We start from the raw sequence: 23,293 nt of genomic DNA, 5'->3' as shown, positions 1-23,293 counted from the left end.
ACTTTTCTTTTCAGGTTTCCCTCAGTCCGCAGCACAATACATGGCAAATATGGACATTCCGGAAAGCGAGGTATTTGTTCACTTCTGTTTAGAAGTGGATTGTATGCATTTTTCAATTCATTTAAAATATTGTATTATAATAATTACATATACAGCAGTAATACATATATTCTATGCGTCACGGCCTGATTTATGGAAGATTATGGAACATGTAAAAAAGTACTTAAGTGCTAAGATGAGTATTACTATTAGCAATGTTTAGTGAATGCAATTTACAACGTGAATATAATTTTTTTTACATCTGGTCATTGGCAGGTAGCTGGGAAGCCACACCATCATTCCAAGGCACCTCTGCAAAATTTTATCCTTTATTGGGACATATATATATATATATACACACACCAATAAATAAAATGAGGGCAGGTATTCATTGGAGATAGCCTATTAATTCGTAAAGGTTCTAAGACACACCAGAATTGTAGACTCACTCAATGGCAGCTGAAGACCTCCAATGTCTATTTCCATTGAATCCAACAAAGGTATCACCATTATTTACTTGTCAGCTCAAAAGAAAAAATCTAAATATTTTTGATAAAATTAAGAAAAGAGTACCTGCCCAAATACTGAGCCTGAAAATACCCAAAACATCCAAGGAAAACAGTACAAAGAAATCAAAATGTAATTAATGACTATTTTTACCCTCATTGTGAACAATAGGTACCAAAGTACTGGAAAGAAACCTTATATTTAAGGTTTTCTTAAAGAGATTTTCCCCTCTGAAAGTTAAAGAGGTAAAAAGTAACCATAAATACCACAATGTGATTTAGCATTTCTTAAAAGTTGTGCACTTACTGTATATACTGTATACAACGTTTCGCAAATGTTCTGAATATTTCTCTGGTCATTTGGTAAGATGTTGACTATAGCTTTTTCTATGAGGTCTCCATCTGTAAACCCAGGGCTGCCTTTTTTGTGTTTTCATTTTGGACCACACCGATAACCATTAAAATGTCCATACCATTCACTTTGCAGTTACTGACAAAACCTGTTTAAATGGTTCTAATCGGCCATGCAGAGTGTAGGGAAGGGGGTGCAGAGGGATGGAGCACTGTGTGTGTAGGGCAGCAGTCAATACAGACTGGAGGTTGAGCAGAAGGTGAAATCACATTAGCTCTATGCTACGCCATAACTGTACATAAAGCTATTATGATCTCACCTCCTGCTACATTCAGTCTCATCCAGCCATGTGCCCCTGCCTTCTGCTCCCCCTCTCTGTAATCTGCATTCATCACTGCCATACACTGGATGTCACTGGATGTCACCCCCTACAACATTAATCCATGTGCTCCAACTCTCTGCTTCCCCCTCCTGATCAACAGACAAGTTCTCACTCTGCACTCCACTAGATGCCACCCTCTGAGTTCACAGGAACCACAACTACAGATGAGGCATCCAGTATCAATGCGCACTGTCATTGCGTAATAAAAACAACATTGTGTGAATATACATATGCATATGATGTGCGCTGCAACCCCATGTGAGAAACCCTGTGTTATGGATTTGCTGAGCTGTGCAGGGAAGCATACTGTTATTTACTCCACTCTTCCCCTCAGGTCCTCTTCTCTCTGTCCCATGCTGTTAAATGTAATATCACTTGGGATGGGTGAGAGGAGGGCTAGTGGGTTCAAGGAAAAATAGCATGTTACCACAACAGCTTCCCTGCACTGCCCTGCATTTGTTTGTTATTTTTTGTTATATCTACAACTTGCTGATCAGATCCAATGTTTCGTGAGATGCAGATCTGACATTTTTTTTCAGGGGTTCCCCGAGATCTCAAAATTTTTGCCAAGGGTTCCTCCAAGGTAAAAAGGCTGAGAAATACTGCTTTACAGTATAGAGAACATGTGACTTAGTTTATTTCCTCCTATCTGACTGTACAGCTGCATGGTGACTGACTGCTCAAGTACCCAGTGCTGTCACATGGAGGTGGGAGACAGTCCTCAGCACTTTGTAAGCTTCAAGTTGCACAACTGTAGCCCACAAAGGTCTTCTTCTTCGCCTAACTGAGAAGCAAGAAGATGATATGTGGCTTCTGGTAGAGCTGACAAAAAAAGAAATCTATTGCTTTTGCCTACATTGCATGTCACATTCTCATGTTAAGAACATCTTACTGGTCATGCTGACTTTTCTTCTTTTATCTCTAGAGATTAGCCTTCTGCTTTAGCCAGTGGACAGCAATTCTGGAACAACCACAGGTAACAACAAAATAAAAACATTATGTGGGGAAATGTGTTTTTGCAATAATTTTGGTATGCTTTAATCTCCCCATTAAAATGTTAAGCAAACAGTAAATGCAATCCTCATTTTTTTTACAGCATTGTTTTTCCTTCTTGTATGTTCAACTTCACTGGCCATTTACCATAACAACTTTAATACAATAATCATTAGATTCGCAAATCACATGGGATTCACAAATGCCTCTACACAAAAACTATACAAATGCAAACAAAAACATTCACAATTATGTGAAATAATATTTAATATAATAGAGACTTTCTTGATCTTACAGTTTTACCTAAAAGTGTTTAGTAGTTACAGTATATTTTGCTAAGTGCATCACTATAAACAGAGACAAGCAAGGCTAAACTTTAAACAGCCAATCATAATCAGAAATGATAAAAAAAGCTTTTATTCACGCCATTAGTTTAAAGGTCTGGTGAACATACAGTATATTGGCTCTTTGTAGATAAGTATATTTTCTTTATTCTGTTTTTAAAATTGTGTTACACAAATATAGGACTAAAATACAGAACTGCACAGGATTATGTTTGTGCAGTTGGCATAAACAGCTATTGTCAATGCAAACATGAAATGGAACCTTTAGGTGTGTGGCTATTTAAGTACAATCTTTCTATCCTGAAAATATTAAATAATAATGTAACATTTTACAAGGGATTACACCAACACTAGTACAGATTATACATTTTCTTTCCTCATTACAGTGTATGATTTGGAAACTATATATTTGTACAAATAGAGAGGTGTACTTTATTTTTATGGGTGGGGTTTTAAATATCTTGTAAAAGAGATACAACATTTATTAAAGTATAAAATGAAAATATAATAAACTCGTGCGCTGCTATAACATAAGAATATGACAAAAATGAAACAAGAAAGAGATTGCTGCACTCACTCCCCAAGTGTACTCTCACTTTAAATCAAATAAAGAAGCAAACGTGGTGCGTTACATTGGAAAATTTTAAATAAACAATAAATGCAATCCTCAATCGATCAAATAGTAATCATCCAATCCAACATGTAAAAAAAAAGTCCTGGTATTGCAATCTCATCACAAATTTCACACCGTGCATGTGTTACGGATCCACTCCCTGCTCACCTTAAGATTTCACCTACAAACTATAATAGGTCAAATAGGCTTTTAAATGGACTGTGTATCCTCCAAATTGTGATCCATGTGATACTCCTTCCAGACACTATATTTTCTTTAAATCTTGACTCCAAATCGCATATAAAAATCAGAAAATATTCCATAGTGCAACACCGTTTATGATGAACTAAACTCTAAGTAAACTAAGCATATGCACTCACATTAAAGAAAAACTATATACATGTACTCCAAAATACAATGATCCAGTGTTCATATTATTTCACTGTGCCAACTACTTCATGGTGTTTCCTATCACCGAATAAGTGTACCATGCAATCACCTCCTTCCTAGACCTACAAAAATAGGTCATAAATGCTTAGAAGCAATGGTCGACTTCTGCTTATCCACTGCTTCCTACTTGTGGCTACTTCGTTGATGCTAGCCCTTTAACCACTTGACTACCAGGCACTTATACCCCTTTCCTGCCCAGGCCAATTTTCAGCTTTGAATGACAATTGCGCTGTCATACAACACTGTACCTATATGAGATTTTTTCATTTTTTTCCACACAATTAGAGCTTTCTTTTGGTGGTATTTAATCGCCACTGGGTGTTTTATTTTTTGCGCTATAAACAAAGAGCACAAAATTTGAAAAAAAATAGTTTTTTTTTGTTTCTATTATAAAATTTTGCAAACAGGTACTTTTTCTCCTTCACTGATGTGCGTTAATGAGGCTGCACTGAGACGCAGAACTGATGGGCACTGATAGGCAGCACTGATGGGCACTGATGAGGTGGCACGGATAGACAGCACTGATAGGAAGCACTGATAGGCAGTATTGATAGGCAGCACTGATGAGCTGGCACTGATGATGCTGCACTGATAGACTGCACTGATGGGCAGCACTGATGGGTGGCACTGACTGATGGCAATGCTGGGCACTGATGGGCGGCACCGATGGGCAGCACTGATGGGTATCACAGACTGAGAGCACTGCTGGACACTGATGGGTGGCACTGCTGGGCACAGGTGGGTGGCACTGATAGGCACTACTGGCCACAGGTGGGCGGCACTGCTGGGCACAGGTGGGTGGCACTGATGTGCACATGTGAGTGGCACTGATGGGTACAGGAGGGCGGCACTCATGGGCAGCACTGATGGGCACTGATGGGTGCCACTGACTGAGAGCACTGCTGGACACTGATGGGTGGCACTGCTGGGCACAGGTGGGTGACACTGATAGGCACTGCTGGGCACAGGTGGGTGGCACTGATGTGCACATGTGGGTGGCACTGATGGGTACAGGAGGGCGGCACTAATGGGCACAGGTGGGTGTCATAGGTGGGCATCACTGCTGGGCACTGATCATCAGTGCCCTGATGATCAGTGCTGATCACTTCTCTGACAATTGCCGGTTATTGGTAGTACTTTCCTCACACTGTGACAGCATGAGGAATGTGTAGGCCGGTGATCTACTGTGTCATTGGACACAACTGATCATGTGGTAAAAGGCCGCTGTGATTGGCCGTTTACCATATCACGTGATCAGCTGTGTCTGTAGGACACAGCGATCATCGGCGGCGTGTTCTGGAATGATGTCCATGGATGTCCTCCCAGAACTAGACAACCACTGTGTAGCTATCTTTCGGCTATAGTGTGATAGGGAAGAGGTTAAAAGACCGAACTCCAACCTTCTTAATGCGATGGTGTGTGCTCAAGGGAAGAAAGAACAAGCCATAGTGCAACTCCATCAAATAAAACCTCTTTATTCAATTAAAATTAAGCTCGCAAGGATAGATTGAAAGCAGGCATCAAACTCCCTCAACAAGAATGGTTCCTCTCACTATTCACTCCGGTTTGCGCAGCACCAGAAGTGACATCACTAGGCTCCAGCTGACACGTTGCATCACTGATCACGTGACTTCTTAAGGGTATAGTGTCTGGAAGGAGTATAACATGGATCACAATTTGGAGGATACACAGTCCGTTTTCAAAAGTCTATTTGACCTATTATAATTTGTAGGTCAAATCTTAAGGTGAGCAGGGAGTGGATCCGTAACACATGCACGGTGTGAAATTTGTGATGAGATTGCAATACCAGCACTTTTTTTTTACATGTTGGATTGGACTATTACTATTTGATCGATTGAGGATTGCATTTATTGTTTATTTAAAATTTTCCAATGTAACGCACCACGTTTGCTTCTTTATTTGATTTAAAGTGAGAGTACACTTGGGGAGTGAGTGCAGCAATCTCTTTCTTTTTTAATTTTTGTCATATTCTTATGTTATAGCAGTGCACGAGTTTATTATATTTTCATTTTATACTTTAACCATTAGCCACCCGGCCTATAGCCGTTTGGCGGCCGCAAAAATGCTGTAGATTTCCGGTGTATACGCCATTTGGCGTCCTCCCGCACATGCGCAGTTCGCGCGGTTGCAGAGCCGCGCAGCAGCGTGATCTGTCACCGGCCGTGTACCTCGGACACGGCCGATGACAGATCTGAGTCCCGGCCTCCGTTGCCGGTACCATGTGACCTGCTGTGACCAACCACAGCAGGTCACATGACAGTTGTATACAATGGATGGCTTCATTCATGCCATCCATTGTATACTAGTGCCTAGCTGTGAATGGTCACAGCAGGTCACATGCACATGTCATGTGACTAGCTGTGGCCAAATCACAGCTAAGCACAAAAAAAAAAAACCTGAATGAATCGATGTCATTCAGGTAAATGCTTAAAGTAATTCTTTGCTATAAGCAAATTGTGTAAAAAAAAATAAAAAATAAAAATAAAAAAATACTGATCACTTCCCCAAAGTAGTACAATGTTACTATGGTAACATTGTACTACTTTGGTCATAGTAAAATATGAAAAAAAAATCTTAAAAAAATAACAAAAAATGTAATAAAAGATTAAAAATAATAAAAAAAAATATATATATATATTTTTTTTTTTCATACTGTCACCAGTCAGTGTCCCTGTTCACCGCTATGCCAGTTATATGGTGACGCTGTACTGCACTGGTGACAGTATGTAAAAAGAAAATAGTGAAAATAATTTTTTTAATTTTTTCATTTTCCGAAAAATTATGACAAAAAAATACAACTTCAAAAAACTCCCAATTCCTCTTATGAAGTACGTCGGACTGTCTACTCTGCAAAAAGGGGTCATTTGGGGGATATCTGTACTATTCTGACATTCTTGGACCTCAAGAAATTAGATTGGCTGTCAGTACTTCAGGATTGATCAATTTTCAGATCTATACCATAGTTTGTGAACTCTATAACTTTCCTACAAGCTAAATAATACATCCTAATTTGGGTTATTTTCACCAAAGACATGTAGCAGAATACATCTCGGCCTAAATGTATGCAGAATAATTATTTATTTGTAAACTTTTATAACAGAAACAAAGAAAAACGTATTTTTTTTTCAAAATTTTTGGTGTTTGTTTGTTAATTTAGCAAAAAATAAAAACCCCAGTGGTGACTATATACCACCAAAAAAAAGCTCTAGTTGTGTGAAGAAAACGATAAAATTTTAGTTTGGGTACAATGTTGTATGACCACTTCATTCAAAGTGTGAGAGCGCTGTAACCTGAAAACTGGCCTAGGCAGGAAGGTGTAAAATTGTGCAGTATTGAAATGGTTAATAAATGTTGTATCTCTTATACAAGATATTTAAAACCCCACCCATAAAAATAAAGTACACCTCTCTATTTGTACAAATGTATAGCTTCCAAATCATACAATGTAAAGAGGAAAAACAATGTATAATCTGTACTAGTGTTGGTGTAATCCCTTGTAAAATGTTACATTATTATTTAATATTTTCAGGATAGAAAGATTGTACTTAAATAACCACATACCTAAAGGTTCCATTTCATGTTTGCATTGACAATAGCTGTTTATGCCAACTGCACAAACATAATCCTGTGCAGTTCTGTATTTTAGTCCTATGTTTGTGTAACACAATTTTAAAAACAGAATAAAGAAAATATACTTATCTACAAAGAGCCAATATACTGTATGTTCACCAGACCTTTAAACTAAAGGCGTGAATAAAAGCTTTTTTCATCATTTCTGATTATGATTGGCTGTTTAAAGTTTAGCCTTGCTTGTCTCTGTTTATAGTGATGCACTTAGCAAAATATACTGTAACTACTAAACACTTTTAGGTAAAACTGTAAGATCAAGAAAGTCTCTATTATATTAAATATTATTTCACATAATTGTGAATGTTTTTGTTTGCATTTGTATAGTTTTTGTGTAGAGGCATTTGTGAATCCCATGTGATTTGCGAATCTAATTATTATTATTGTATTAAAGTTGTTATGGTAAATGGCCAGTGAAGTTGAACATACAAGAAGGAAAAACAATGCTGTAAAAAATGGTAGTAACTATTATACTACTTAGAAGATGGGAGATATTCTGATATAATAATTTTGTGATGGAAAAAATCCAAATTGCAAATTCCTTTCTGTAGTTTTTATGGCATTATAAAATGTTATTTTCTGATTGTCCAATTCACAGGTCTGCAACTAAAAAGCTGTTTGATTATTTTCATCTAATTTCCATGTATTTTGGTGTGCTGAAAACAAATAAAATATTGAAAAAACTCCTAGACGTCATGATTTGCCACAAAATGCAAAATTGTCTTCAAATTTATCAAATTTTTTAAATTTTTGGTTTTTCTTTTATATTATGGGTTTTTAATCAAATTTAAAGTCCAAATTACTATTAATTAATTCACATAAGTGCATTTAAGATATAAAATGCCAAAAAAATCTTAAAGGGGTTGTTCGAGTTATGTAAAAAAAAATATAGCACTGTAAATCTGATGGTCAGCAATATATACAAAAGCTAAGCAAGTTTTAGAGAAAAAAATTCTATTTCCTAATTTCCCTAGTTCTCTTCTGGCCCTTTGTTGTTATTTGCAAGGTAAACAATCTCTGATCCTCCCCCTCCTGCAAAGGGGGTGAATACAAGTGCTGCTCTGAGTGACATGTCTGACTACTGGGATACTCAGCAGCATGCTGTATGTGTAAGCCTCAGCCCTGAGTCTGTGCTTCTAATGGTAGAAGGAGTTAATCTTTCCTGAAGAATCAAGTGGGTGGGATACCAAATACCCTTGTTTTCTGTGTCTATGGGACAGACGAGACCGACAAAATCACTGGACCAAGAAGAGTTGGCAGCCCAGGGTGCCAACAGTCGTTGAAAAAAATGTCCTCCGAGAAACTTTGGTACCTCCCCAAAAAGTTCTTCTACAACCTCTCCACATAAAATTGGGATTGATGAAGCAATTCGTAAAATCACTTCCAAGAGATGGAGAATGCTTCAAATACTTGGTCACCAAGTTTCCAGGCCTGTCGGAGGCAAAATTGAAGGAAGGTGTCGGACCGGACATTAGAAGGCTTATAGTTGATCAAGAGTTTGTCAATACCATGACGGATCCTCAAAAAGAAGGGTGGATTGCATTTAAAGAAGTCGTACAGAAAGTTTTAGGCAATAACAAAGATCCTCACTACAAAAAGATCGTCGGACGAATGCTGAAAGCATTTCAAGCTTTAGGTTGCCTGATGAGTTTGAAAGTGCATTTCCTCCAGTCCCACCTTGTCTACTTTCCTGAAAATTTGGGAGCTGTGAGTGAGGAACAAGGTGAACGATTCCACCAAGACATTAAAGAAATGGAAAGGAGATACCAGGGAAAATGGAGCATTACAATGATGGCACACTACTGTTGGATGCTTTAGAGAGACATTCCAGATGCTATTCACAAGTGTAAATGCACCAAGAGGAGCCTCACAGGGAAGAATCGAGTTTAGTGTGAGCTCATTTCAGTTCAAAAAAGGATTTTAATGAAAAAATTGTAATAAAACTTAAATTTTATGTCTATTTCCATTTATTTTGAGGTATTGCCTTATTTAACATAGTTACCTAAATTGTCAGGAAACGTGATGTTCTATGACAAAATGGAGGTCATTTTCAGATTCAGTGCACCAAAAAACAAAGATTACGTGGAATAACCAAAACAGCTCTTGAAAAAAATTTTTTTGCAGACCTGTGATTGAACATAGTAATCCAGTACTTTAAGGAAAAAATGTAGGATCAAATATATGGGAGATTTCATTGCTGACATTTTTTTCCAAGGTGCATACTTTATGGCTTAAGCTTGCCTCTTTAAAAACAAAGTAACAGAAAATAGCAGCTCCTGTATTTCTGTCCTGATGGTTTCCCTTTAAGCTTACCAGCTGTATATATTATCTTTTGGGGATTTCTTGATATCAAGAAACAATTATTGAATAAAATCAACAGTGTATTAGATAATAGTATTCACTACAATAATGTACCTTGCAGCATAATTCATAAACAGTATGAACATATTGGAAGTATACTAAAAGGATACAACAAATATCCTCTATATTACATTGCAAGGGTGCTGTTATCTCTTTTTTGTCAGTCTTCATTTGATTTTCACCAAAGATTTCTAGAAAACTGATAAGCCATTTTGAGAACTCTTTGTAGGCATGTCTATATAAAAGTATTTATGAGACCCTAAAGCGGGTGACTGCAGCTACTATACCTAAATCCAATCAAAATATTGTTACTGTCATAAATATCAGTGTATGCATTGTACTAAGGTTCATAATTCAGCCTCTGTATCTGACCGCAGGGTACAGATCCTAAGCCGATTTATCACAGGCCAATCAATTTGTTGGAATAAATGGAATAAATTTGAATTCATGCATTTCCGTTAACTCCATATTTGCAAATGGCAAATGTGAGACATTTGGCACTTTAATTTGATAGAATATCATGTTAATGCTAAGTCTGTTAGCATCCTGGATCATTATATGAGCAGGGCCCTCCTATTCCTTCTATATAATGAACTGTATTGTAATTCTACTGTCTCCCTCTATATTGTCAAATGCTGTGCAAACTATTGGCGCTATATAAATCCTGTATAATAATAATAATTATTATTATTATATAATGTGATGGTTAATTCTGTGTGGCTTTATTTTGAATATATTTCTTCAGTATCTAAGCAGTTCCCAGTGTTTTCCACAATACAGTCTTGTCGTATTTAAAGTCAAAATTAAGTAGATGATACTAAATCTATCTCTTGTCTGTGACCAAAGTACAAAATGTTCTGTTATAAAAAGTATTGTGATTGTCCTTTAAGTCCGTGAAGACTTATGGATTGACTGATTAATAGTTTGCAGTTTATATGAAAATACATTAGAAGGCAGTAACAGAAGATTCCTGTTTTGCAGACATGGTTTGTGCACAGGGGCGGACTGACCATTTGGAAACTCGGGCAGTGCCCGAGGGCCCGGGGTCAGTAGGGGCCCCATGAGATTCCCCTGGTACCTTTTTCATAAGCTTTTTTGAGTTTGGGCAAGGACACAGGGGCCCCATGATCCCCTATTGCCCGGGGACCCCGTGAGTTGTCAGTTCGCCCCTGTTTGTGTATAATATAGACAAAATTCATGTCTGCTGTTCCCACTGCTAAAATGAGTATAACATGAACTAGGCCAGTTTTAACAGCAGGGTTGCTATCCAATAAATCGCAATCACTTATCTCTGTAGCTTTCCAGGAAGCATTTAGCACATCCCCAGGGTATTCACCTATTAGTTTATGTTTCTGCACAGACAAGCACTATTGATTTATCCTGGACACTCACTGTGCCTCAGACATCTGCTATGTGTTCTCCTTCAGATTAATGTTTGTAGCCATTGTTCCAAGAGGAGAAACTTTAGAATGATTCTTAACTGTATATCATTAAATGTTTTACCAATTCGTTTTTTAGGCCAAGCACACCAAATGATCACATTTGTGTCGCACATATATGCAGTACTTAACAGATCTCTGTTTTCTGTGGTCATAAATTAATAGGTAGTATTTGTTCACTCATAATTGACTTTATTAAAAGTTAAAGTCACTGAATCCCAAATCAAATTTAATCACTTTTAATTTGGCTACATAGTCAAGCCATTGATTAGCTGATATGAAGAGTTTTTCTTTACCACTTGCTCTCCAGAGAATTTACCCCCCTTCCTGACCAGGCCATTTTTTGCTATACAGCGCTGCATTACTTTAACTGACAATTGCATGGTCATGCAACACTGTACATAAATTAATATATGTAATTTTTTTCCCCACAAATAGAGCTTTCTTTCTGTGGTATTTGATCACCTCTGTATTTTTAATTTTTTTTCTCAATATACAAAAAAAGCCAGACAATTGTGAAAAAAAAATATATTTTTGACTTTTTGCTATTATTATTATTTATATTATTATTAGGATTTATATAGCGCCAACAGTTTGCTCAGCGCTTCACAAAACATATCCAATAAAAAATGTTACAAAATCAAATTTCTTCATAAATTCCGGCCAAAATGTATTCTTCTAAATGTCTTTGCTACCCCCACCCACAATAATTGTATATGAATTGGTTTACATGAAAGTTAGAGCGTCTACAAAAGGCGGTCTATACACTGGAATTATTTATTTTTTTATATACTAGTAATGGTGGCGATCAGCGACTTATAGCAGGATGGTGGGACTACGGCAAGCAATCTGACACTGGGTGGCAGCTGACTAACTGCTACTGACATCTTTAGTGACACTAATACAGTGATCAGTGCTAATAAAAAGCACTGACACTGTACTAATGGCACTGGGCAGGAAGGGGTTAACATGTGGGGCGATCAAAGGGTTAACTGTGTGTTAGGGACTGATTTTATTGTGTATTGTGTGCATTTTTACTAAGCAGACCTGATGCTTTCTATAGCTCTGTGGTGCAGAGAGACAGAAAGCAGCATGTCCATGCTGACAGGAGAGAGATCTGTGTTGTTTACATACAGATCTCTCCACACTCAGCTTTGCCGACCATCACCGAGTCCCGTGCAAAAATCGCTGGCTGGAAACGGGTGATTGTGCTGGAAGCAGCGTGCCCTCTACCTGGAAATGCAAAATCACGTATTTTTATGTGATTTTGCCCAGCAAAGCCGCCCTGTAGCAATACATCTGCTATGGGGCCACGGGTAAGTGGCTAAAACTGGTGTACACAGAATATGGTGCAGCTGCACATAGTAACCTATCAGCGACTATGTTTTATTGTCAAAACTTAATTGAACAAGCTGAAGTTAGACACTGACTGGCTACTATGCACAGCAGCACCAGATTCTGTACCACCAGATTCTGTGTGCACCAATTTTAGTAAACCTCCCCTTGTGTCTCCTTTAAGAATGATAGCCCTCACCAGAGTAGACAAATGATCAGGTCCACTGCATGTGGTTCAAAACTAGTCAAGGATACCTTTATGATACAGGTTTTCCAGTCAAAAAAAGCAATGCAAAATCTCATCTGCTCATGATAAACTTTCAAAGGACAGTTTCCACACTATCCAATTTCAGGGACTTTCATCCCACACCCCACAAACCTGCACGGCAAAACTTTACTTTTTACTTTCTGAATTGACCGTTACAGTCACAAGAGAACCTCTATTTTTTTTATTTTTTTTTTTACCAAAATATCAGCACTTCAGTTTTTAACTCAACGGCATAGAGACTTCATCGAAGCAAACTCCTTATGTTGAGTCCACTAGTTACATCACTTATTTTGGTTATATTTTTCCCTTTTTTTGTTTTTTCCCTTTTTTGTTTTTTTGTTTCTTTATTTTAATTATTACAAAATGTCAAATCAAGATATTATATACTCCATCTCTACGTAAACTGGGACCATTGTCCCACCTTCCACTCCGTTTTAGCTTTATCCCCAAAGCTCCTCAGGTCCCACAAGTAATACACAAACATTTTGGACAATAATAACTTAATACATTCATCCACAGATATCATCTCTCTTTTCTGAACCAATATGCAACGGCATTGCCACAAAACTTCTTTCCCAGCACAGATTATTCGCCACGCTATCCATTTCTTCCCTTGCGCCGCAGATAAATTCACACCATACACCACCCTCTCATAGCTTAAAAATCGCATATCTGCCAAGCTCCTCAAAATTCCCCCAACTCTGCTCCAAAAACACTGCACAAAGGGGCAGTTCCACATAAGATGCATGACCGACTCATCATTACCACAGGGGTGCCTAGGGCATCGTCCCAACCTCTATTTGTCTCCTAACCAATACTTGTATTAGAAGGCACTTGGGTGTGTCACAATGCCTGGCCTGTCTGAGAGAATCAGAATCAGTTATGTAAGTAGCTGAGAGAGACATAAACATCATCCACTACTCTCCCATGAGTCCTGTTGTAATCAATATTATATGCAACTTGACTACCCCTTAGTTCATATCTTATCTTGCTTACAATCAAAATTTTATTTGAGATGTAGTTATTCCTTAAACATCTTCCAATTCAAGAAATACAAATGTTTCTAAATGTGCTGTACATGCTGTTCTGCTGAAGGATGAATCAAACATGCAGTGGTCAGCTAAGGAAACATATGAAAGACACATCATGCTCTCTTCCCTTGGCTAAGATGTTTAGTGTCACCATCAGCTCAGACTTGGCAAAATCAAGTGGTACTATCAGGAGATGTCTGGTCAGAAGTGGTCTACATGGAAGAAATATAGTTAAAAAGGCATACCTTCTACGTGGAAACAAGAACAAGTGACCTGCTTATGCTCTGGACAAATAAGTTCTAATTTAAAATATTTGGATGTAACAGAAAGCAGTTTGCTCTTTGAGGACCTGGATAACAGTACACAGATGAGAGTCTGCAAGCAACAATGAAGCTTGGTGGAGGTTCCAGGTCTGGAACATTTCTGCACAAAGATTTTGGGATTTGGTCAGAATTATTGGGTCTCCTAATACTGAAATATACAGGCAGTTACTTATCAATCAAGCAATGCCCTCAGGGAGCCATCTGGTCCCTAAATAAATCATTCTGCAGCAGGACAAGGAACCCCAAACATACAACCGAAATCATAAAGAACTTTATGAAAAGAAGAACAAGAACTGCAGGTGGCATTCTTAAATGTTTTGAACAATCTACCTGCCAAGTTCCTTAAAAAAACTGTGCAGGCGTTCTTAGGAAAAACTGAAAATGCTGTCCTAAAGACAAAGGGTTTTCAGACAAAATATTGAGTTTTAACATCCCATATGGAGCAAGCACAGTTGAAAAAATGTATAAAACCTGTTCTTATTTCACCTCTCGCTTGCTACCCAAAAACATACTTTACCTTTCCGAAAGATCGCATGGCCTCTACAGATACCAGGACTTGCATATTCTGGGTGACTGGGTATGCTAGAGATACTCTGTTTCTTCTTACAAACCATGGTGCACCAGTATTTGGATCACATGGCCTCTACAGATACCAAGACTTGCATATTCTGGGTGACTGGGTATGTCACAGATACTCTGTGTCTTCTTACAAATCATGGTGCACCAGTATTTGGATTACATGGCCTCTACAGATAGAAAGACTTGCATATTCTGGGTGACTGGGTATTTTGTAAGCCGTGTACCGGGGTGGGCTCCCCAGGATACAGTGAAGTCAAGAACGAGGAAAGCAACCCCAACACCAGCTTTTGCCACAACAGAATTTTACTTAGATGTGGCAGATAAGCACAACCACAAATGCTGGAAACATACAATAAATTTACATACACCCAGCCCAAAGGCTGAGACCCTTGTGCTGCACAGCACGGCGCCTTCTGATGGATGAAGGTAGAAAGTGAAGTAATTTACCTACTGGCGGGCACAAATAAGCTGCCACACCTTACCTGTTATTACCCTAAAAGAGCAGGAATCAGTGTATGGGTGTACGGTATGGGCTAGCCTGCGGTGCAGCACAACAGCTTACAATCTTACACAAATCTACAGTATTCCCCCTCCCATAACTGGTCCTGTAGCACATGCCTGAGTATTCCTTCTGAGCAAAACGCCAGTCTGGCTTGAGTCTGTAGGATTTTATCAGCTCTCCAATGTGAAATGTCACTTTAAGTTGTGGAGTCCTTCCAATAATCAGTAACAACACTTGTGGCCTGACACAAACAGAGACCCTAATTAACTAACTATAGGCCTGGACTCAGTCTCAAGTCGCCAACACTGAAATGAGGTGCGTGCACGATCTTACTGACCCGGGTCTGCTTTACATCTGCTGGTGGCTCTGAACAGAACAAATGTCTCTCCAACAAGCATGTGGTCTTGCCATATATGTTGCTTAGTTCCTCTGCTCTCATCAGCATTCCTGGCAGCAATCTCATCAGCTTCCTGGCAGCAATCTCATCAGCATTCCTGGCAGCAATCTCTGGTTACTGAGGGAAGCTTTCACACCTGGAGGTCATCAGATTCTCAGCTCACACGGCCCCTTATTCACCATGCTCCAAAACATGGCTTCTCTCTCTTCTTCCTGTTCTCTCCAACTCTGTGTGCAAAACCCCACCTCTTCATGAATATACAAATATCTATGCAGTCTGTGTCAGAAAAACAGTGACATCTTGTGGCTAAACCGCAGAATGTCAGTCAAAACATTAATTTACTTCCACACAAACAGTGTTCAAACAATGAGAGCTGTTTCCCCATCTCACAATGTCACAGATACTCTGTGTCTTCTTACAAACCATGGTGCACCAGTATTTGGATTCCACTGAGCTTGATTTACTAAATGCAAACAAGTTCTTCACTTTGCAAGTGATATTTTCTCTTAGCTTTTTGAATAAGGTAAAGCTATACTAACTTCCATTATCAATAACGTGCAAGGAAAAATATTGTTTTTTGTTTTTGCTTTTTTCCCTTGTTTTCTTGAGATTGGTTATCCTTTGCAAAGTGAATTTACAAGGGAAATCTTCCCTTGCAAAGCAAATAGCCTATTTGCCTTTAGTAAATCAACCCTGCTATGTCCACAAACTTTAAAGCTAAACTCTGGGCGAACAGCTAAATACACAGATGATATACAATACATATAAAGGAGTTTTTTTAATGTGCCTTGGGTTTTATGTGCCAGTCCATCCATTTCTGAGATTTACACAACCCAGCCCCAGCACACAGCCTGTCTGGCAGGTGGGGAGACCTAATTTTTCTTTGCTGCAGTTCAGTAACACTTACATGCCTCCTCCCCACCACTGCCCTGTGCCTGGGCAGTGAAGACGCAGCAGACTGACAAGCCATATCTCTATCACTCTGCTCTATCCACCTCTCAGCATGCTCTTTTCACTGTAGCACAACTGACTGTTCCCTTGTGCTGCTTCTACTTCCTCCAGCTTGTGTTTTGCTGTATGGAGGACTTCAGAATACTGAGTCAAGTCACATTCAGGTGCTTTCAATGCTTTCTTAAAAAATAAAATGTGACGGTGCATTAATGAGTAAAAAGCTGCTTTAATTTGTGTATTTTTTATGTGCCTGTAGTTCAGCTTTAAACACATGTGATTTTCCCTTCCATCATTTATCTGAAATAAACTGAAGTGAAATATAAGCTTTTAAAATTATTTTTATATTCAGTATAAAAAGGAAACATTCTTCCCAATATTTGAACAATATTGTGAAGACATGTCAAATGTTTCAAAACCTTTTTTGCAGTGATCATTTACAAACTGATTTTTTTTTTAATGTTTTTCAGATTTCCAATTTTGTCATGGATCTTTGTAGCTCCATTTACAATAGAATGAAGGTCAATGAGGTAAGGAATGAGAAATGAGTATATGGTATGCTTTTAACCATCCGTGTTTAGTGTTGACATAATACACTTAAATCCACTTGTGTCGGGCTCAAGTAAGCATAAAAATTAGTTCTATGTTGTTTAACATAATGCTCAATGCAGGCTGAGGCAGCTTAAGGGCCAGTTCACACTATAGAAACTCAGTCCAGATGCGTTTCTGCATGCGCGTTTTTGATGCGTTTTTGCAATGTTCAGCTTTGATGTTCCAGTGCTGTTTTTGATGCTTTCCTGTTCATTTTTTCCCCTCAATTTTTTTTTCAGTTTAAATAGGGACAGCTTACAAAGCCATCCACAACCCTACCCCTAGCTACATCGCCAACCTCATCCACAGATACCACCAAAATCGCCCGCTCCGCTCCTCCCATGATATCTTCCTCTCTAGTTCCCTCATCACCTCTTCCCACACTTGCCACCAGGACTTCTCCAGAGCCTCTCCCATCCTCTGGAACTCCCTACCACAGCAAGTCTGGTCAGCCCCCACCCTGTCTGCCTTTAGGCGATCTTTGAAAACTCACTTCTTCAGGGAAGCCTACCCCACCTCCACCTAAGAACTGTACTTGAATCACCTCCGCCAGATCATCCCCCACAGCTTTCACTTTTTGTATCACCTCCCCCTTCCTTTAGAGTGTAAGCTCCACTACCAGGGCCCTCACATTCCTTCTGTACTGAAATGTATTGTAATTGTACTGTCTCCCTTATATTGTAAAGCACTGCGCAAACTGTTGGCTCTATATAAATCCTGTATAGTAATAATAATGTGCATTCCAGTGCGTTTTTGGTGCGTTCCGGTGCTTTTTTATGCGTTTTACTGCATTCCAGTACAGTTCTGGGCCGGAAAAATGCAGCCTGTTCTACTTTTTTTATCTGCCACTGGAATGCACTGGAACTGCAAGCATTGTTGTGAACTATGACATTGACAACCATATAACCTACTTTCTGTGCGTTTTAGATGCAGAAAAAACCCTTAGGGCCAGTTCATACCACAAAAATGCACTCCGGATGCATTCCAGATATGTTTTTGCTTACAGTTCACACCACACATCGTTCCAGTACAGTTTTGATGCAGTTTGGCATGTTCCAGAACAGTTCTGTGCAGAAAAAATGCAGCATGTTCTACTTTTTTCTCTTCACTGAAAGCTGACTGGAACTGACTGCACTGGTGTGAACTAGGTTCATTGGAATACATGGAAAACACTGTGCATGCATTTGTGATGCAGAAAAAAAGCACTTTGGACTGCATCTAATGTGAAGTAGCACTAAGAGCCAGTTCACACTACAAAAATGCACTCCGGATGCATTCTGGATACGTTGTTGCTCACAGTTTACACCACAGGCACTTCCGGTACAGTTTAGATGCAGTTTGCTATGTTCCCAGTATGGTTCTGTGCTGAAAAAAAATGCAGCATGTTTAATTTTTTTTCTGAACAGGAAACTGACTGAACCGACTGCACTGGTGTGAACTAGGGCCATTAGAATACATGAAAAACACTGTGCATGCAGTTTTGATGCAGAAATAAAAGCGCACTGAACTGCATCTAATGTGAACTTCCTTGTTTTTCTCCTAAAGCCGCCCCACGTGACTTTGTTCGTAGTTTTGTGGGGCAGCTCCAACTGCTTCTAAGGTATGGTCTCCCCCTCCTCCCCTGCTATCCACCCACCAGGGGAGGACTGACAACTCATGGGGCCCCCGGGCAATAGGGATCATGGGGCCCCTGTGCCCTTGCCCAAACTCAAAAAAGCCTATGAAAAATGTACTAGGGGCATCTCATGGGGCCACTACTGACCCCGGGCCCTTGGGTAGTGCACACGTTTCTAAATGGTCAGTCTGCCCCTGCCACCCACATACTAATGAACCAACGTGAATTGCAAGGTGGAGCCAGAGGGATGATTGATTATTTACAGTGAGAGCCGCCTCACCATGAAAATGTCAGGATCACTCAATGTTCTCATTTGATAATATTGATAGAAATATAACAATATTACTAAAATATTTTGAGGGCACCTAATCCCCTATAACTTTTATGCATTTGTGCTTTTTTAGCACAGCACATTTTTATGAAGCACATTTTGCTGTTTAATTTTATAAACTTTTCTGCACCAAATTAGTATTGCAATGTCCACCTACAAGCTTCTTGCAAGTGCATCTGTCATGAACTAAACATGTGCGCTGCATTTGCTTCTCTTCTGAATAATGTGGTTGCCTAAAATCAGTACTTCTCTGACACTGACCCTGAACAAGCATGCATTAAATAAAAGACTGACAATATAACTCTTGATCTCCATACTTTATTTTTAGAAGCCAAGGCATCAGTACAATACAGTCAGCAACAGTAGCTTCCATATAACTCCTGCCAAATATTTCCTTTATTGTGATAGGATTCTGAATGTGTATAATGCAATATGAGTAATTAATACAAACATTATCTTCTGGGGAAAAAAACACCTCTGGAGTTCAGTAGGAAGGGCTGGAACTTTGAGCAGCTAATGCAATGCCCTCCCTATCTGTAGGAGATTAAAACCACTGAACCAGCAATGGCCTGTGAAACCTGATGTACATTAACAAATACACAAGTATTAATGATACACAATGCACCCACAAGGATGTTTGCTTTCATCTTAATGCCAAGGTTTTATCATTAACTCACTGTAGCCACGGGTATTTATTCAGCTCTGTTTAAAGCAAAAATGTTTTTTAATGTTTTCCAGGGGAATAACCAAGAGGTATATAAAAGAGTAAGTTACAAAATAGTATATATGTTCCATAAGCATTGTGCATTCTTTAGGAACATAACTATACTGTTGTTTTTCGTAGTTTCTATTTCACTACTCCAGAGCACAAGACCCTGCTCTAAAAACTGGGGTGAGTACAAACCAATGTTCACTGTCAGTTGTGGAAATTTAAATAACAGCTAAATGATACATTTTACATTGGAAGCCATAGCTAACATGATCTTTTTAATTAAAGCAGACCCCCACCCTCTCTTTTTAAACTGCCACCATTACTCAACTAGTTGTTGCAAAGTAGGTCTCCATATTGCTGCATGCTAATGTGCCTCTTCTCTTCTTCTCATCTCCTCCTCAAAACCAATGCCATCATCTTGCCTTGTAGACCTAATTTGTGGCTGGCTTCTTCTTCCTTCTTCTCTGCTGGCCCACCAATGACATTTTCACGTTACTCCTTGCATGCGCCATAACATCCTAGCCTCAGTTACCTGAAAAAATCCCCCCCCCCAAGATCTTGTGACACATCAGGTAGTGATAGATGAGTGTAATGTTGTTGCACCTCATCTTGGATATGTATCGCATGACACTACACTCACCTATTGAAAAAAAAGCCTTTTTCCGTGAGATCTTGCAAGATCTCACAGTTTAAGAATGAGATCTCCCTGGAAGACACTGGTGACGTAGCCTTCCCCATGGACATCTGTTAAGATTTGGCTATGTTATATGTCCAGAAAGTGTGATTATATTATAAGTATGTAACAACAATATTCTTTACTTAAACAATATCAGCTAAAGTATTTCACATCAGCCTGCAGAGCTGCATGTTGATGTGATTTTTAGTGAAAGAGAAAGAGAAAGTGAAAGGGAAAAAGACTTGTATAGGAGGGAAGGGGCACTGTGTATACCCTGTAATGCAAGGGTTCTTAACCTAGGGTCCATGGACCCCTATGTGATCCATAAATGGGTTTCAGAGGGTCCATAAAGGTCAGATAAATAATAACAGTTACTTTCACTATACAGCTCTCCCACTTGTTCCAATCAATGGTTTCCCATTGTAAGAAATTAACCCCTTTCCCACTGGTGCCCCCCGGACCTTTCAGAGGAGGGCATGTCAGTCATGTGACCGCTGTGATTGGCTGTCAGAGCAATCACTTGATCTGAAAGCTCCCAATCACAAATAGAGATCAGGAGCTTTCGGTTACCCGCTGGTAACTGTGCTGGGAGCGTGCAGGGCACAATCTCGGCACAGCATTTTTTACATTTTGATACACCAAAACATATGCGTGCGGCAGATGGCAAGAGGTTAAAGGAAATGCACCCTGCCAGTACTTATAGCGCTAAGCAGCTCTTGACTCATTGTTGGCCCATGTTTACCATTTAAATTGTTATCATCATTCTCTCTGCAACTGCCATCTTGTGCCACTTCATTATAGCAAGTGCTAATTCTAATTTTCTAGCAGTAGATTTGAACAGATTTAAAATTGTTTTGTTTAATTTGCACAAGATGATTGTATTTATTTATTTTTCTTTTTGCTGAGTGTCCATTACTTTTTTGCATGAAACGGAGTGAGTTTTTTTGTTAAGATTGTTTCCTTTATTCAAGCTTTCTATGTTTTATATATGTATGAGGCAATCACATTTCATTAAAATAAAGTACATGTATTCATTGCATGCAAATTTGTGTTTATGTGAATATCTCTTGGGAAGGGTCTATAGCTTTCATTGGATTCTTGATGAGGTCCATGAATCAAGAAAAGGTTAAAAACCACTGCTCTAATAGCTTGTGTAGCATTTTGGAAGGGTTTGAGACATGCTATTTACTTATCAACTTTGAACAATGTTTCTGTAGGTTTAGGTTTCTGCAATTGCTTTCCTTTACATTTTGGATTTTTAAAATCAGCATATCCTTTTCTAGTGCTACTAAGTTGCATTTTTCACAATACAAATCTGTGTGAATGTAGAAATATTAAGAAAGCCATAATCACGTCAGAAGAATCACAAATGGATCTGCTGTACAACACATTTCCCAGGCATTGGTTAACACCATAATAAAGATTCAAAGTTTAAAGGCTCAAGATAGTTAATAATAGTTAAAGGAGAAGTACAGCAAAAGCTACTTTTGGCTGTACTTCTCCTGTGGATTGCAGGAGTGCACTTTGTTCTGCACTCCTGTGACCTGTTTTCAGCTGACAGTGGGCTGACATCACTCAGCTGGTCCAGGCTTTGGACAGATCCCGACTCTAAAGTCAGGATCCACCCCAGAGTCTGGAGCTGCACCTGGCTCAGCATCTCAGCAAATCACTGAGAACCTGAGCCAGCCGCTCCCTCCCCTTACACAGAAAGGCTGTGAGATCTCCACATTTAGCAGTCATGTGTATACTGAGTTCTCACACTTAGAGCCAGCGGAAGACAGATACAGCATCAGACCAATGCTGCATCCACCTAGGTAAGTATAAATGGGAGAGAAAAAACCCTACTTCTCTTTTAATGCCATAACACTCTTATTTAGCAAAAAGCTGAGCAGAATAGCGAGGTTGCAGTGAAAAGGCAGAGCAAACAAAGATCCTGCTAGCATCACATCTTGAAATTTGGGTGAACCTTAACATGAGTATAATCAACTTTGGAAAGCATATCCCTATTATTGCTTCTCACATAAGTTTTATATGAAGCAATGAATACCATTATTTTCATGGTCTCTTTATAGGAATCACATATTACTACAGAAGAGTTTACAAAAAAGGTATGCTTATATGGTTTATCCCAATGTTTCCAATAATAGAAAACATAATGTCATAGAGTGAACTGAAAGCTTGTTAAAGTACATATTTTGTATAATATTTAAGCCTTTGGGTCTGTGGACCCAGTCATCTGTGAGGTCTTATAAGAATATTCTTCTGGGTGAGATTTATTCAAGAGAGGAAAGAGTATAATTGAGGTTCTCTCTGAAGATGAAATCAGTGTCGAAAAAGTCGTTTGTACTTTCTTTTCTGATTAATGAATTGCTGTGGAAAGCTGTAAAACAGTTTAAATGTGAAGCACATTGATTGATTTCAATTGAAAAACCTATAGGGCTTTGATCGAACTGTGTTCAAGTCCTGTAATGAGCATTCTGAGAGCCTCTGCTAAAGTGGTTTGTTCATCCTTAATGGTTCAAGAAAATGTATTTCCTCAATAGGAATGTTGTACCACAACACATGTAATTTGAATAAAAACCAAGTATTATATTTATTTAATTTTAACTTAAAATCCTGATACAAGGGTGTAGATAGCATATTGTAAGTTTGGATACATAGCAATAATTTAAAATAAAAATAATGGTAAACCCCCTGCAAGGCCTATGTCTTGATTGGAACAGGTGTGTCCAAACTACCACCTCCACAAGATTCATCATCAGCCTCAAAGCTATGGCACCCAGCCTGAAAGGTCTCTGCAAACCTCCATTCTTTAGTGAACTAAAAAAAAAAGTCTGGTGCCATGGTGAGTCAGATAA

At 38.8% G+C, this 23,293-nt stretch overlaps 1 protein-coding gene across 6 annotated transcripts in view; it reads left to right on the top strand.

Annotated features, from left to right (window-relative positions):
• The window catches only part of NMS (neuromedin S), a 33,329-nt gene that overhangs the window by 1,197 nt on the left and 8,839 nt on the right, over window positions 1–23,293 (top strand). Inside the window, exons 2-7 of one of the 6 annotated variants that reach the window (XM_089681214.1) lie at window positions 15–70; window positions 2,205–2,255; window positions 16,981–17,040; window positions 19,786–19,800; window positions 19,892–19,939; window positions 22,508–22,543. In XM_089681214.1, coding sequence (XP_089537340.1) covers window positions 15–70; window positions 2,205–2,255; window positions 16,981–17,040; window positions 19,786–19,800; window positions 19,892–19,939; window positions 22,508–22,543 — 266 coding nt within the window. Of the gene's footprint in view, window positions 1–14; window positions 71–2,204; window positions 2,256–16,980; window positions 17,041–19,785; window positions 19,813–19,891; window positions 19,940–22,507; window positions 22,544–23,293 lie in introns of all 6 variants that reach the window. The other 5 variants (XM_089681213.1, XM_089681215.1, XM_089681217.1 and 2 more) reach the window with 5 other exon arrangements.

Source organism: Staurois parvus, unplaced genomic scaffold (assembly GCF_062004578.1).
Source record: "Staurois parvus isolate SC_StPar_1 unplaced genomic scaffold, SC_StPar_1.0 ptg000262l, whole genome shotgun sequence".
NCBI lineage: Eukaryota > Metazoa > Chordata > Amphibia > Anura > Ranidae > Staurois > Staurois parvus.
This window is presented reverse-complemented; position numbering and strand designations above follow the sequence as displayed.